The sequence below is a fragment of the Ursus arctos genome, unplaced genomic scaffold, assembly GCF_023065955.2.
Source record: "Ursus arctos isolate Adak ecotype North America unplaced genomic scaffold, UrsArc2.0 scaffold_24, whole genome shotgun sequence".
Lineage (NCBI taxonomy): Eukaryota > Metazoa > Chordata > Mammalia > Carnivora > Ursidae > Ursus > Ursus arctos.
The window spans coordinates 17747106-17763321 of NW_026622919.1; the positions used below are offsets into that span (position 1 = coordinate 17747106).

General features: G+C 61.8%; 1 protein-coding gene and 1 long non-coding RNA gene across 2 annotated transcripts; both read right to left on the reverse strand.

Moving 5' to 3' along the window:
- Positions 1-246: 246 nt before the first annotated feature.
- On the reverse strand, positions 247-7482 carry ADAM11 (ADAM metallopeptidase domain 11). Its single transcript, XM_026512653.4, has 20 exons — positions 7469-7482; positions 7337-7400; positions 6897-6971; positions 6746-6817; positions 6401-6567; positions 5778-5862; positions 5585-5675; positions 5417-5468; positions 4814-4913; positions 4661-4732; positions 4456-4548; positions 3955-4035; positions 3376-3426; positions 3198-3261; positions 2870-2969; positions 2528-2647; positions 2267-2435; positions 2063-2177; positions 1885-1975; positions 247-1221 (listed from the first exon to the last, which is right to left on the reverse strand). Exons 1-20 carry the CDS (start codon positions 7480-7482, stop codon positions 1173-1175), a joined length of 1725 nt encoding a protein of 574 aa, XP_026368438.1. The 3' UTR covers positions 247-1172.
- Positions 7483-7664: 182 nt separating this feature from the next.
- On the reverse strand, positions 7665-8109 carry LOC130544706 (uncharacterized). Its single transcript, XR_008961194.1, has 3 exons — positions 8097-8109; positions 7941-8016; positions 7665-7718 (listed from the first exon to the last, which is right to left on the reverse strand). It is a non-coding gene; the product is annotated as an uncharacterized LOC130544706 (long non-coding RNA).
- Between the last annotated feature and the right edge of the window lie 8107 nt (positions 8110-16216).

Consider the following 16216-nt stretch of genomic DNA (forward strand, 5'->3'; position numbering starts at 1 on the left):
TGGGCGGAGGGGCACGCAAGTACGCCCAGCCCCTGCCTGGCTTGGGGACAGCTGTGTTCCACGAGAGGATTCCAGGTGTGATCATCCCAGGGGAGGGCCCCGGGGGGATGGCCATGCCTCGGTTCCTCCGGTCCCTCCCACAAATGTCAAAATATCCCAATTTCCCTCGCCCCAGCACCCCCAAAGTTACATTCATCAGTTAAGATTCAGTAAAAAAAAAAAAAAAAAAAAAGTAGATGTCAGCCCCCTCCCCCTAAGTCCCAGATAGCTAACACCCTGGTCCCAGCTGCCTGGTTCTGAGGAGGGGCTGTTCCAGGCCCTGACCACTGGGGGGCATCCCTCTCGCCGCCCCCACCCTTGGGCTGTGGCAATCCGTGATGATGGAAGCTACATTCACACAGGGAGAGTTGGTATGCGAGGCCAAAGCCGCATGAGGTTGGGTGGGGGACCATGAGGGAAATGCCCCAGGCCTGGTCCACCCTGGTGGTGGTGTAAAGGGCAGGGCCACATCCTCCCCCCCAACCCCCCCCCCCATGGGGCCAGGAGTTGAAGGGCTTGGGCCCGGAAGACATTTGCACGGTGCCTCCCTCCGTGGCTGGGCAGGGGCAGCCTCGTGGTTCAGGGTGGAGATGGTGGGCGCCAGGCTCGGAGGGAGGGGGGTGGCACTTAGGCCCCTCCGGACCTGGAACGGAGAGGGGGCATCAGGGGAGGAGGTGAGGCAGGGCCCAGAGGGAGAACCCCTGAGCCGGGCCCTTGGAGGTCAGTGCTGGGCCCTAGAGGCGGCAAGTCACAGGCTGGCCGGGGAGGGGATCTGGTGAGAAGTTAAGACAGCGGTGACATGGAAGACAAAACAGATGGGACGCAGAGGTAGGCTCCCCTCCCAGGAGAAAAGGGCTGCGGGGGACACAGCTCCAGGGCCCACCTGGCCAGGGGTGGTCTGGCCATAGGAAGGGCAGGAGGAAATGGACCAGGGCCTGAGAGGGCAGGTGGGTGGGAGGAAGGGGCAGGGGCAGGCTGAGGACTTTCTTCCCGGAGCAGGGCTCTCCCACCCCTGTAGTGACAGCAGTGACAGCAGGGGTGGGGATTCAGCCCCCAGCTCCCCATCAACAGAATGTGAGGTGACGAATGAGATGGAGGAGACAGGGACAGCGGGAGGGATGACGTGGCCGGCGTCACACTGCCCCCTGCTGGGTCGGGTCGTACCTTCCCCGGCGGATGTTTCTTCAGGAGCCAAGGAGGGGCCAGGCAGAGAGAGAAAGCAAAAGGAGCCATGGGTGACCTTGCCCTTCTCTCAGGGAGGGCCTTCCTGGCTCCCATGAGACCCTTGGCCCCAGAGATGGGCCAGGGTCCCCAGGACCGGGTCACTAATGACGGGCCTAGAGAGAGATGCCTGGGTTCGAGTCCTGACTCTGCAACTAACTCATCAAGTGACCCTGGGCCTCAGGTCCCTCCTCTGCACCGTGAGGGCCTTAGACCAGCTTGCGGGCCCCACACGCAGATGGCCAGGAGCACCGCGGGCTAGGTGGGGCCTAGGGACGGAGGACACTGTCAGTTTCCGGCAGCCCCTGCTTGGCTTCTCTCCACGAGCCGGGCTGGGATGCACTGAGGCCCCCCAGTCTTCTCCTTTTGCAAGAGAAGCTGGGAAACAGGATTGTTAATGTAAAATCTTTTGGTGTTCTGGTTTGTTTGTTTTTGTTTTTTTAATCTCTTGGAAATGTGAGTAAAACAAGATCGTGTGGCTGGCTCGGACTGTGATGTGTGAGCTCTGGCTTAGCTAACTTCTCAGGGTGGCCCCCTCAGCTCCAACAGTCTGGGGTTCTGATACCCCCCAAGAACACCGAGGGGTATGGGGGGAGGAGGTGTGTGTGTGTGTGTGTGTCTTACTTAAATCCCCAGCCCGTGCCTCCCAGGACGATGGCTGCGACCAGGACAGCCCCTGCGATGGAGCCGATGATGATATTGGTGCCGCTGGGACCTGGGGAGGAGGGCAGGGCTCGGTTGGCAGGGACAGGCATGGAGAAGGGAAGAGACAGAGCCCCAACCCGGCCTGCTCCGGCCTCACCCTTATATCTCTCCGTCTCCCCCGTGGGCGGAGACGTGGGCAGGGGGTTGTGAATGCTGCAGTCTTTGCCTGTCCAGTCTGGCTGACAGATGCACTTGCCTTCGTTGCTGCAGACCTAGAAGTGGGGTGGGGCCCGTAGAGGTGAGCAGGGGCCTGTCCCCTTCCAGGAGCCCCTCCCACCAGCCCTGGCCTCCGGGCACCCACCCCGTGGTGGGAGCAGATCCGGCGCTCCCCGCTGCCGGGGCAGGTGCTGAAGTTGAAGGCTGAGGCTGGCAGGCACCGATGATCCAGGCACAGCATGTTGGGCCCGCAGGCCGTGCCATCCTCCACGTAACTCAGGTCGGAGCCATCAGCCAGCTGTACGTGGCCACCCCTGGGGAACCATTATAGCCAGCCTCAGCCCTTGCCCCCACCGCCACCACGGCTGCAAACCTGCCCTTCCCCAGACAAGGTCTCAGCCCACACCTGCAGTCCAGCTCCTTGCCCTGGTGGTAGAAGGTAACACTGTTGATGTCTCCCCCTAAGTCCCCCAGCCGGGGCGCTCCAGAGATGTTGACGCAGAGGAGGAAGCCACAGAGCACATCCCTGTCGGGGCATCATGGAGACAGTGAGCCCTAAGGCTGACCTCCAGTCCAAATGCTGCTACTACTACTGAACTTGAATCTGCCCTCTCCCCACCACCTGGTTTTTCACATATTCTCCACTGGGACTCAAAGGCTTATCCTAGAACCTGTTGCCCCAACTCTGAAAAAAAATCCTCCTGGCTCCCAGAGGTGGGGAGGCCAACCAGGAACCTTGGCAACTCACTGTTTATTGCACTGGACCCAGCCTGACCCCTTGCGCCCACAGTTCCCACGCTCTGTCCCCTCCACGTTCAGCTTCTCATAGCAGAAGCGATCAGCAGCCGCTGTAAGGAGATGATGCCAGGCGTCACCCACTCACCCCAGAACCTGCCCCCAGACCTCAGGCCTGCACCTCCAACACTCTGGCCTGACCCCCTGTCCAGCTGGGTCGCTGAGATCCTAGAGACCGCACACTTGGCAGAGGGCCTATTTAGCCAGAACTTACCCCTCCCCAGCCTCTTGATTCTGCGTCCTCCAGAGCCCCCCTCTCCCATTCCTAGCCAAAGACTCACCATGGCCCCAAAGGGCTTGGCACTGCCGGTCCCGGGTTTTGCAGCGACCTCCATAGCAGCGGCCCTAAGGAACAAACAGGAGACAAGGGACTAAGACACTGAGTGGTTGGAATGGATACAAGACAAAAGACTGTATTGAGCCAGAGGCCCCGAGGGGGAGGGCCCCCACCCGTCATACCTGTTCCTGATCGCAGTAGTAACCATCCAGCTTGTGCAGGTTAGGGGGACACTGTGGACAGAGGGCTGGGCTGAGCAGACCAGCCTCAGGACTGAGAGTTGAGGAATGAAGGGGTGCCAAATGCCCCCTCATGGGGCTCAGAGTAGTACAGGGCTCTTCCAAGTCAAGGACAAGAGGTCTGGCTCAGAACTCAGACCACGCAGACTGGCAAGTCCCACAGCCTCTCCAATCTCCCTGTTTCCTGTAACTACTTCACAGGGCTGGGAGAACTTAATGGAACTAAATACCTGGCACGTAATAAGGACTTAAAAGATGTTAACTAATACTATTATACACTCTGATCCCGAGCACACACCAACCCCGTGCCAGGCCCTTGGAACCCCAGCCAGACTATACTGATTTGATGACGGAAGGAGCAAAACCAGGAGGCACGATACACCCGTTTTTCAGGCTGACCAGCGGCGGCGACGCCAGCAGCGGAGCGGAGGCGCGCAGAGAACAGTAGCCCCGCGGAGCCAAACCGATAAGGATAGGGGGTTGCTCGCCCGGGGACCCTCAGGGCGGCTGCGCTAGACGGACCTGGCTCGAGTCCCCGGTGCAGGTCTCCGCGATGTCGCACTCGTTCACGGCCTCTCGACAGGACACACCCCGCGGTTCATACTGGGAAGGGGTTGTGTTCCGCGGCTCAGGCCAGAACCGCGGACTCCGCCCCCGCCTTCCCGGAGGCCCCGCCCCTCTCAAGGCCTGTGCCCTCGGTCCCTACTCGCCCCGCCCCCCGGCCTCTCCCAGCCCTGTCAGCCCCGCCCCCAGGCCGGCTCACGGTTCCGCCCCTCCCACGGCCTCTGGGTCGGTGCCCCGCCCCGCTCCTCGTAGCCCCGCCTTCAACAGGCCCTGGGGGCGCACGCCCCTGCCCTTATCCCTCTCCATTGGCGCTATCTTCGTCTAGTGTCCCGCTCCCGCATTTGCCCCGCCTCCAGCGGCTCCTCCTCCCTGAGTCCCGCCCCTCATCGGGAAGCCAGCAGTCTGGCCCCTCCCTCCAGGTGCCGCCTCCGTCCCGCCCCGGCGGTAGGTGCCCCTTACCTTGCAGCGGCGACAGCAGAGCCCGTCGCTGCACATGGCGTCGTGAGTCAGGGTGCATTTCTTGCAGCAGTTCCCGCCCGCACGGCTGCACTCCTGAGGGACGCGGGGACAAGGGGAGGGAGGTGGGTAAGCCCTGACCTTCCCCACCCAGACCTTCTCTGGCGCGCGCCCCCGTCCCGTGCCGGCGCCCGCACCAGTCTCTCACCTGCACCGAGCCACAGTCGCACTCCTCCCCCGCCTCCACGAAGCCGTTCCCACACTCAGGCGGGTCCAGGAGCTGGACGGGGAAGGGGCGTCGGGAGTCTGGCCGGGACCTTGCCCAAGCCTCGCTCCCACATCCCCGCCCTGGGGCTGGTACCTTGAGGGGCTTGTTGAAGAGACAGCTCCCGCCTCCCTCCTGCAGAAACTGGTTGTACTCGTCGATGCTGCAGCGCGAGAACTTGCGGGGCAGGTAGAACCTGGGCAGGGGTCAGGGGACGGAGCCACTGAGTCCCCGCCGCGCCCTCCCCTTCAGCCCCTTCTCAAGTTTGGGAATGGGGTACACGGGGGGACTCGGTCACCATCTCAAGGAGGCTGAGGATCTATGTGCCCGGAGACGGCACGATCATCCTCCTGCCTTCCCATCAAGCGGAAGTGGACAGGGGTCGATGCTCCTGTCCCCTTCCCGAAACCTCGGGACTCAAGGCGTTGGAGGTTGGAGCGCTAAGTGGGGAAGGCGCCTCCAGATGAGGCTTTGGCGGCTCCCAGTGGCCAGAGCGCACACTACAGGCTGCCGGTTCCTGTGTCGGGCCTGGGAAAGTGGGTCTCCTTGTGCAGTGTCCTCAGAAAACTGGGCTTTTTGAAATCCTAAGTGGGCCCAACACTGGGACTTTTGAGGCCACTGGGTCCAAACTGCCACCCAGTGCTCCCTATGGTTCTCCCTCGCCCAAGACCCTCCCCTAGCTTGTCCCCAAGAACTCACCCAGTGTCTTCCATGATGCAGCCCAGCCAGTTGTCCGGACATTTACAGTCCCCTGAGAGGTGAGCGGGTGGCTATAACGGAGGGTGGAGGACAGCCCCCCTCCCACGGACACCCTCTTCCCTTCTAGGGCTGCTGGGAGTGGGTCCCACGTGGGCTCTACTTTGATACCTGCTGAGCTCCGGTGTTTATTCCACATCATGCCCAGGTTCTGCCCCAGCGTCTGGGCCAGCGTCACCGCCATGGCGCCCATGTTGTCGTACTTGGGGTGAAGCAGATGGAGCACGAAGATGTCCACATGCCCGTGCCCTTCACAGCCCCTCTCCCTTTAGCCCCCACCCCAGCGAGGCCCCACATGGCTCACCTCGTTCACACCTCCACCCCTGGACAGGGAGCAGATGCCCCCCACGTAGGCAGCCCCGCTACTGGTGCTCTGGAAAGTCCTGCCCCTGGAAGGGAGAGGGGTGTCGGGAGAACCCCCTGCCTTGCCCATGGCGGCTTCCCTAGGCTGTGAGTGGCAGACTGGGGAGCCTCCCACACCAGAGCCCGCCCTCGGGGAGGTGAGCCCGTCCTCCTGTCCACCTGTGTGACCTCAGGCAAACCCCTTCCTCTCTTTGGGTTTGTTTGCCCATGAGCCACATGAGAAGCTCCGATGAGATCATCTCCAGCTGCAAGGACCTTTTTATCAGATTTTTTTCTTCTATCAGAGCACTGAGTCCCTGAGGAAGGGATGCTGGGACAGCTGGAAAGAAGAGGGGACAAACGGGGGGATGACAGGCAGAGGAAGATCGCTGGGCACCAGAAAAGGGGGCATCAGCCTAAGACGCAGGGAAGACGCCCAGCCTGCGGCAAGCAGCTGGGGGCTGGTGCAAGGTGAGCCGGGTTCCCAGACCCTGCCAGAGCCCCTGGCGCCCAGCGAGTGCCCGGCAACCCTGAGCGCTGGCGCAAGCAGCCAAGGCTGGCAGACATGTGGGGCGGGGGACTCACGAGAAGAGATGGGTGGCATCACTGGGCTCAGGCAGGCCCTCCCGCCGATAGACCATGAGCCGGGCTAGGGTCTCCAGGAGGTCATCCTGCACCTGGATCTTGTCCCCATCTGCCCACGTTTCCATGGCAACCAGCACGATGCGGGTATTGAGCTGCTCCTTGTACATCTGGGCCCGGAGGGAAGAAGATGAGGGTGGGGCTGGAGGGTAGGAGAGGGTGGGGGCACACTCTGTCTCTCCAGGAAGTGGGGAGCGGAGGCCGACAGGGCCCTGCAGAGCTCACCCCAAGCATGTGTACAGCAGGGTGGGGGTGAGGGAGCAGAGGGAAGGGAACGGGGTGGCTCACCACATCTGCCAGGTTCACCACGGACTTGGCAAAGTTGCTGGTGAGGACCACCGACTGGCGCATCTGCTCGAACTGGGAGGAAAGAGAGTGGGCGGAGGGCCAGGCTGCCTCGGGCCCCCCTCCCAGAGTTGCCCCCAGGCTGGGAACTTACCAGCTGGTGGTCGTTGACCACGATCAGCTCCACGTACTTGGTCTCACTGTGGACGGTAGGGTGGCCCCGGCGGACCTGGGCGGTGGGTGGGCACTTGGGATCAGTCCCCTCCATGCCCAGGGTCTGGGCCAAGCCATGGGCAGAGTCAGGGGTGCTTAACTCCAGTCAGGGATACTGCTGGTCCCCCCACTGGTGGGGGGTCCCCTCCCTCCCCAGCCTTGGTATGAGGGCAGGCAGCCTCCGTTTGTCCATAATTCAGGCAGGTGTAGACACGGGTGTTAGGAAATAGGGTGGGGGGCTTCCTCCGAGGCGTGGTACCCTGGCCCCCAGCCACATCAGTCTGAGCCCTCCTTTGCCCCCATCATGGATGGGTGTCCTTCTGCTCTGGACCGCAGCCTGAGGTCTCTGCAGCCCGAGGTCTGTGCGGGCCCCGTACCTGCCTTTTCCTTCTCAGCCTCGGCCGGTTCACAGGAGCAGAATGAGCAGGGGCAGCAGATAGGCAGCCTGGGGGGAGGGGACAGGTGAGGGGGGCACAGCCGGCCCCCTCCCCATCCCCACTTTCCCTCCCTTACCTGGTTCCCTGCATCCGAGAGGGGCTGGGAGGAGAGGGGTCCGGTAAATGAGGTGGGGAAGGGGTCCCTGAAATGAGGGGGAATTAGTTCTTGGGAGGGGGCCGACCAGGTCCGCTCCTGAGCCCAGATGGGGGACAGCTCCAGCCCTCCCCCCCACCCCACCCCAGGGTGACCCAGAACTGGCCAGAGCTCCCATGTCGGATCTGATCTCCCAGATGCTCAGATTCCGGGGTCAAGACCTGGGGGCGCCCTGAGAGATAGGGGCAAAGGACACTGGAGCCCGATGGGAGGTTACTTGGGGGACAGAGGGGACATTGGAGCTGAGGGCACAGGGGGAGGGAACCAGAGCTGGGGTGACTGAGGAGGGCAGGAAGGCTGAGGTTACCAAGGGAGGAGGCAGCGACAGCCATTGGGACAAGCCACAGGGTGTGCGTGCATAGCAGGCTGTCAGAGGGGACCATGAGGGGCTCACCTGGGGGGGGTCCTGAGGCCTGGCCATCTCGCGGGGCTCCACGATGTAGGTGAAGTTCCCATCAGAGAAGACCCCGCTGCAGAGAGAGAGGCGCAGGTCCCCACCACGCATCCCCAGGCCAGGCTCTTCCCCTCCCCCAACCCCTCCCGTACTCACTGCAGCCCCTGGCAGGTGGAGAGGGCAGCGAAGGAGTGGGGGTTCCCCCGGAGCTTCCCCTGGTAGTAGCAGTGGTCCCCGGCCCCCTGGAGGAGCAGCAGAACATGAACAGACATGCCCCCCCCTCCGGCGTGAAGGCAGGAGGAGGGGTGCGGGTCCCGGGGTACGCCTGCGGAGCTGGAGCCTGGCCCTACTCTGGACGCGCTCTTCATTTGCTCTTTCACCTGGGCCGGTGCCTGGTCCTCTCTGGGCCCCCTTCCCCTCACCTACAAGATGAGGACGTTGGGCTACATCAGTAGTTCTTCGCCGTTTGGGGGGGGCTGGTGCATGGTTCCCAGATTCCTTGGAGAAGAAGAGCCGGCGCTCGGGCCAGGCCCTGCTCTAAGCGCTCACCACGGAGGGGCTCCCTTGCTCACGTGAGAGCTGTGGCCTCAGCCCCAGCGCCCACACAAGTGCACCCACAGTGTGTTCACAGACACCACTGCCTCCACGGGCCGCCTCCAGACATGGTCTGTGGGTCTGTGGCCAAGGAACTGGGTGCAGCGTGTGTCCTCTTGGCCGGGGCTCTCAGGTCAGGGGGGACAAGCACCCCCCTCCCTGCTCCAGCAGAATGACTTGTGCTCCAGTTACGGAACTGGCTGGTGGGGGGGTGGGGGGGAAGGAGGCTATTTATAGACACTCCTTCATCTTTGCTCAAGCTCCTGGGCCTCCGGGGCTGGGACCCTGGTGTCCCGGACAGCCAGGAATTTCCAAGGCCTTGGTGCTGAGTAAGAAGGGTAGTTCCTCAATGGCTACCTCCTAGAAAAGTCTGGGCATGGAGCAGGGAGGGTCCTGGAAAGCCTCCACGGCAGGCAGGCAGAGAGGCCGGCAGGGAGTCAGACCTCGGGAGCTGGGTGACGGGAGCGCGGGCTCCACGCCGTTCAGTTCGCCACCCCAACTCCGACCCTTGGAGCCTCCATGGTGGCAAGAGATGGAGGGTCCCAAGGGGCTGGGCCCATGCAAGTAGAGAGTGTACCTTGGACCCCATCTCCACTGTCCACCTGTCTCCTCATTCCACCTCCCCTGTCCCCTTCCAAAGGCACTCACGGTGTTGTGCTGGGTTGTCCCCTCCCGGCTAAAATGGCGCTCCACATATTGCGAGGAGAGGAGGTGACTGAAACAGACAGAGGGGGGCAGGAGGAAGGAGGGGGTCACGTCTGGGGCCAGGTCCGACTTGGGTCCCACCCCAGCTCAGAGCCAGGTCCCCTGACCTGGCCGTGCCCCTGTCTCCCCACCCACCAAGTCAAGGCCATGCCTTGCCCACCCGCCTGCCACGCTTCCTTCCAGGCTCAAGGCCACACTCACTGGTTCAGCTCCAGGTCCAGAGTGAAGTTTGAGTTGAAGGCTGGGATGACGAAACTCACTTGGGCCAGGTGGACAGGCTGGGGGGGCGGAGGGCAGAGGGGAATCAGCCTGGGGAACCTCAGAACAAGGAGTAGCACTGAGGAGGGGATGGCCCAGCCCAGCAGCTAAGGGGACCATGGATTTGGGGGGAAAGAGCTCATCTTCCTCCAAGACCCTGTTCCTTCCTGGGGGCGGGGGCAGGAGTATGCTTCCCGGGGCCCAGCCCACCCTCTGGGCCAGGGCTCGCTGAGCAGCGTAGGGGGCAGGTGGCAGCCCACCCTCTCTGGTGTAGGTGCCCCCAGGCCAGTCTGCCTGAGCAGCAGGGATGGAAGGCAGTTCAGCCTGCTTCATGCCAGGCCCTCCCTGCTGTTGGCAGGGCCAGCCCCGCCCTCAGGTGGACTAAAGGGAGCCCCCCCCGAGAAGTATCATGGGAAAGGGGCAAACTGGAGATGGGGAGCAGTGTGACCCCAAGCCCTGTAAAGCAGGCGCCTCCCTTCCTGTGTCCTGGCCCCAGCCTCAATCTATGGAGGAGGCCTCGGACTCTGCAGACGGGGTAGTGTGGGTTAGAACTGGAAGCTGGGGCGATGGGCAGATGCCATCCTGTCTGGAGGAAAGAACTTGGCTCCTCTACCCCCAAGTCCATTGCCCTCTGCCTTGCCCAAAGCAGCTCATCTTTAATATTTCAATCCCATGGTTAATTTTTAAACACGGAAGTTTTCCTGATAAATTTTTCAGAGGGGCCTTTGCAGTGGGGCTGGGAGGCTCCAGGTTGTCATGGCGACATACCAGGCCTGAGCAAGATGGCTGCCCTACCAGGTCTGGGCGCCTAGCTTCTGTGGGGAGTGCGGACTCCAGGCTGAAGCTAGGGTGCCTGGAGGAACAGTGACCTCAAGAGAAGAAGGGGCAGGAGAGTCTGGACTAAGGGGATGAGTCGGCCCTCTGAGCTCTCGCGGCCCCACTCCAAGCATCAGGTCTCACAAAAGACCCAGAAGCCCTGCAGGGGCCTGAGTGGGACTAGAGCCTTCTTCGCACCCCTCCCCATTTAAAGAAGACTGAGTCCCAGACCCCCAGGTGAGGGTCCCAGCACTGGGCCATGCTGGTGTGAGGCTTTTGTTTGCTGCCTTCCTCCTGGGCTGCAGAATGGAAGGAGCCCCAAGGTCACGAACCCTCATAGCCTGTGCCAGCCGGCTTCCTTATCACCAACCCAGACCTCTCATTTTTACGGAGGGCTTATTATGTGCCAGGCCCCGTTCTAAATACGAGTATTATCATATTTGATCTTCCCAACAAGCCAGTGGGACAGATGCCACTGCCACCCTCCTCCGACAGGTGCGAAGCCTGAAGAACAGAGAGGCTAACTATCTTGCCCAAAGTCACGGAGCTAAGATGCGGTGGATTCAAGCCTACAGAATCAGCTTCTGAGGCCTTCTCACCCCACAGGTGAAGTAGATAGAAATGGCCCAGTGTCCATGAGAGGCCCTAGGAGAGGGGGGTTGAGGGGGATGAAGGGCCAGAGCCCGGGAAGGCAGCCCTCTGAGCTCCAAGGACACTGACTCACCCCATCCCAGGCTGACTGAGCTCCACGCTCTATCCCAAGCCCCTAGAGCGTCAATCAGACTTGAAATAGAACGTCAAGGACAAGGAGTCACTGCTTTCCTCTTCCTACCCTGGCCTGGACCACTTCTGCTTTCTCCCGGCTCCTGGGCCTGGACCACCTGTACCCCTCCCACCCCACGCCCTTGGCTTGGGGATCCCTGCCCTCCCTGTCCTCCGCTGGGCTTGGTCTCTCTCTGCCTTCCCCACCCATCCCTGCCGGGACCACCTCTGCCCTCGCCGGCCCTTAGGTCTGTATCCGCTTATTCTTTCTGCGCCCCACCGATAAGCCCCTGTTTCTGCCCCTGCTGGCCCCCCAGAGGAGCAGCCAGTCCGGGTCCCTTGCCCCGAGCCCACTCTCGCAGGCTGTGCGGCATCAGAGATGGTCCGCAGATTTCCCCACTGAAAATGGCACGACGAGCCCAGATAGAGGCAAGGCTGTGAAGCTGGCTTTGTGTGGTGGGGGTCGTCCCGGGCCAGGAGGATCCTGGCAGCGCTGGCCCTGGTGCCAGCAGAATGTCCGCCACTCACAGGAAGTCAGCAAGTGCGCCCCTCTGGCCTCCCCCATCTCTGTGCAGACCAAGCTGGCCCCACTCTGGGGAAAGCCCAGCCTGTTGGAAGAGCACACGCTAGGTCCTTTCTGTCCCCAACACCTCCCTCCCACAGCCTCCTTCTTCCCCACCCGGTAAGGCCTACCGCGGGCCGGGCTGCCCCTTCCCTAGCAGGCAGGCCCAGGGAGCGCTGGGGGAGGTGCCAAAGGTGCTGGAGGAAGGGGAGGGAGGTCAGAGGGCTGGGCAGCGGCTACACCGGGACAGCCCTGTCTGCAGGAGGAGAAACCAGGCAAACCCACCTCCGTCCCCAGGACCTCTGTACCCCAGGCACCGGGGACGGGGGCTCCGGCTGGCACCAGACTCCTAAGACCATCCCCCGCCAACAGCCAAGCTTCAGGCCCGAGTTCTCTCAAAGCCAAACCACTCCTTGCTTGGTCTGCCTCCTGCCCCTGACCTGCCCCCGACCTCTCCCATTATCCCTCAGCTCCTCCCCTGGGAGCCCCTTCTGTCCCCCGCCACCCGCCCTCCTCCGTGCCCAGCTCAGCGCTGCTGGTGACCGGCCGGCCTGGCCTCGACCCTGTGCCCTGCTCTTGCCTCTCGCTCCCCGGCTATCTGGCTCTCACGTGCCCTGGCTCATTTGATCTCAACCCGCCCAGGTCGTCTGGTGCTCATTTTACAAATGGCAGGCCAAGGCTTAGGGACAGACACTTGGAGGTGACTGGCCCAGGGCCACGCTGGGGAGGTGCGGGGTCAGATCTCAGCCTGGGGCTGGAGTTCATGTCTGCCACGGCAGCTGCGGCCACCTGGCTTCAGTGACTGTGCCCTCCCCGAGGCTCCCTTGTTACCAGCCCATCCACCCCCTTGGCATTGGCTTATGCCCTGTGTCAGGCTCCACCCGATTCGGGGTGCAGAAGGAAGGAGGCCAAAATCCCACCGAAGTCCCAGAATCACAAATACAGACGCCAGGCCTCCACCCTAGACCCACAGAATCACAGTCTTGCGAAGGGGGAGAATGAGGGTCTTGAGGGTTCCCAGATGTTCCAGTAAATTCGAGTGTCCAAGCGCTGCCCTTCAAACTGTCGCCCTGAATCCCTCCTCCTGAACCCCATCTCTTCCCATGGCTTTCTCCTCCTCACCCTCCTCTGCAAAGCCTGCACCCTCCCAACCCACAGAGGGCTGTGGCCCCCTCTACTCCTGGGCCTTTAAGCACACAGTTCTGGGCGTCTCTGTCACTGATAAAACTTCCCACATGGCGACCTTTAGGTCCCTGAGCACACGACACGCCCATCTCTTTCCCTGCCCAGGGGCTCAACACTCATGTTGGATGGAAAGGCATCAGAAGGCCTGAGCCTCAGTTTCCCCATCGGTAAAATGGGGTTGTCATGAGGGTTAGATGGAAGCCCTTCCTAACGTGTTATTATCACAAGGATCAATAATCACAATCATAACGACTGAAGAACGAAGTGTCAATGTCCCAGCCGCACAGGGCTCTCAGGAGCCAGACGAGCCACGTGGGCTGGGTGGTGGCAGATGGCGAGGAGCCAGGGACGCGGGGGCCCCACCTGGGACACATCCCCCCATAGCACTGTCCCCCACGATGTGCTGAGGCTCAGCTGCCCAGCAGGGCAGTGGGAGTCCCAGAGAGCAGCTGAACAAATTTCTGATAATGGGATTTGACCTACATTTTTGAGGCCAGAGTCACTTCCTTAGAGGGTCATGAGTCCCTCTGGGGACAGACTCTGGGTAACTGGGCCCTCTAGGCAGCCTGGAGGGGGCTATCAGGCAAGGCCAAGCCCGCAGGCCAGAGTCTGGCTCAAGACTCCTGCCGCGCTGTCCCTTCCCCACCAGCATCCCCTGGAGCCTGACCGGGAGCCCCCAAATGCCCAGGCTTCTGTCTGGGACACCGGCCCTCCTGCTGGCGCCAGCTGCCCAGCACCCCGCCCCTGACACCTGGGAGGGAGGGCAGGCCTCACAGGTGCTGAGCCTCTGCTCTTGCCAGAGCCCAGGCAGGACACCTGACAACATCGTCGCCCCCGAGCCTCCAAGCAGCCTGGCAAAGTGGAGATGACTCTCAGCTCCATTTTAAGGATGAGGAAGGTGGGATTCAGAAGGCCGCAGAACCAGGAGCCACCGAGGCTGCTCTGCTGCTCCCCCCACCCCCAAAGTCTTTCAGACCCAAGCTTAGTCTCCTGTGTGAATGATCTCTCCGCCCAACCTCACAGCCGGGCTCAGTTCATGGCCCTCGCCTTTGCAGAGCAAGCGGGGGGCCCAGCACAAGTCCCAGGGGCGGCTTCGGGTCACCAGCCCGTCCCGGGAACCGCCTTCTGCCTCCAATCCCAGGATAGAGCTGCGACCTTGGCTGCACAGACCAAGCGTGGCTATGGCCCTAGTGGGTACTAGGGCTCCAGGCACAAGGCCCTGTGGCTCCGTGCCGAGGACTGCCATCTAGGAAGGGCTGGGGACTGAGTCTTGCCGGTTGGGCCCTCATGCCCCGCAGCAAGAAAACACAAGCACTGAAACGCACACTCGGCCCTGAGGGCTTTGGGGGCAGCATTTCCAGTAAATGCTGGCCTGGACCAGCTTTCATAGGAGGTCAGCCGAGTGACGAGGGTCCCCCCTCCTCTGGCTGGCTCTGATAAGTCTGTCTCCTGGGCCTGGAGGCTGGAACCTCTCCACCCCCAATTCTGTTTGCTTACCCACATCCTGCCCTTTTCTGGGTCCTGAAGGAGTCGGGTTATCCTGGGGACAGGCATGACCCACACAGAAGCTCTGTGTGGATTAGAAAAAGGGTCCCCTCAGAACACATGGAGCCTCAGGAGCCCACAGATTTCATTCAGTCCACTTGCCCAGGCACCCTTGTGCAGTGAACAACCAGCCCAACTGCACATGGTGGCCCTGCTTGTTCTTCGGTCTCAACCTTCACCTTCAGGCTCCCTGTGACCACTGGTTTGTGCACTTCCAGAAGCTCCCCCCACCTCTCTGGGCCTCAGGCCCAGCCCGCTTCCAAACTGGACAGAAGTGAGGTGTTGAGAGCAGTGGCGAAGAGGGCAAAGGGTCCCCTGTGGCCCCCCTCACTCACTATACCCCCGAGCTGGAGGCAGGCGGGCTCAGAGCATCAATCTTGGGCATCAGTCTTGACTCAGCTACTTAAGGGCTGTGTGACCTCGCTTGTTTTTTCACCTCTCTGTGCCTGTCTCCCCACCTGTAAAATGGGAGGAACATCAGCCCCATCTCCTGCAGCTGTGAGGGCCATTACACACCTCCGTGCAGGGAAAGCATAACACTGTCTGCCCCAGTAAGGGCCCAGTAAGTTGCCCTTTCTCTAGCTTCTAATTCCTCCCTGGCCACCTTCCTACCCCACAAAGCCCTTACCTACCACCGCCTCCGGGGCGTTATTAGTATTATCATCATCCCGAATTTAGGGATCAGGAAGCTGGGCCTCAGACAGGTGACGTGACCAGGCCAGAGCAGGGGAGCACCCAAGTCCCCCCACCCGTAGTCCTGCCGGCCAGAGTGCTCCCCCAGAATCACCACATGACCCGCAGCAAACAGAGGTCTTGCTGCTGCCCAGACCTCGCTGGGCCCGAGGTCGCAAACCAGGGCCATCACCGGGGACGGAGCCCCACGGCGCCAGGGTGCGGCACGTGCTGATGGGACACGGGCTCAGCACAGGACGGTCCAACGCCAGAAGTGCTTCGGGAAGAAATGCCGGGTGGGAGCAGAGGGTTGCAATGTCTCCTTCCGGTCGGGGGCAATCTTTTGGACATGTCTTTTTGTCTCCCTTGGCCTCCTTCCATCTTGCTGGGTGGTGCGGCCCCCGCTGCCAAAACTGAGTCCCTGGAGGCGGAACGGCGCGTGGGAGGCACCTGGTCTTGGAGAGAATTATCCCACTGCTTGAGAGCTGATTGACTTTGAGCAAGCTGCGCAATGTCTCTGAGCCTCAGTTTGCTCATCCGTAAAATGGGCAGGCAGAAGTTACCTGCCTTACAGTGTTGCGAGACATCTACCTCAGGGGAGACTGAGGTACAGGTAAGGCCGGGCTAAGAGTATGTCCCCTGGGGAGGCTGCAGGGAGGTCCCTGGAAAGGCTCAATGCTAGAGAGACCCCCACTGGAGGTGAGCACTGCCCCATAGATCCACGAACCCTTCCCTCCTACCGTCACCTCCTTAGACATGACGTGCCCATGGGCCACATTCAGACTTGGTCGCTTACATCATAGACGCACACATGCCACCCACTCACCCAGCAGCGACACCCGAAGAGACTCCCCTACGGTCTGCATACCCAGCTCATCAAGCCCAGCTACAGCCATCCTGGTTCCCCCCACAATCCCAGGCGCCATCATAGCCCGGAAACCCCCACTCTCCCTCCAGGAAGGACTAGGCTGAGGGAACGCTCCATTCTTCATCCCTACCTGGCCCCCATGCCTTCGTCCCTCACCGTCCTCTAACCCCACCATGGTATCACCCATCCTCCATCTGGCCCTCTCCTGAAGCACCTGCCAGGGGGTCCAGCGGTCAGGCTGGGCAGTCACCTCTTAGCCAACACAGGCTTGGGGTGCACAGTTTTTTGGGGGAGTGACCCCAAGGAAGA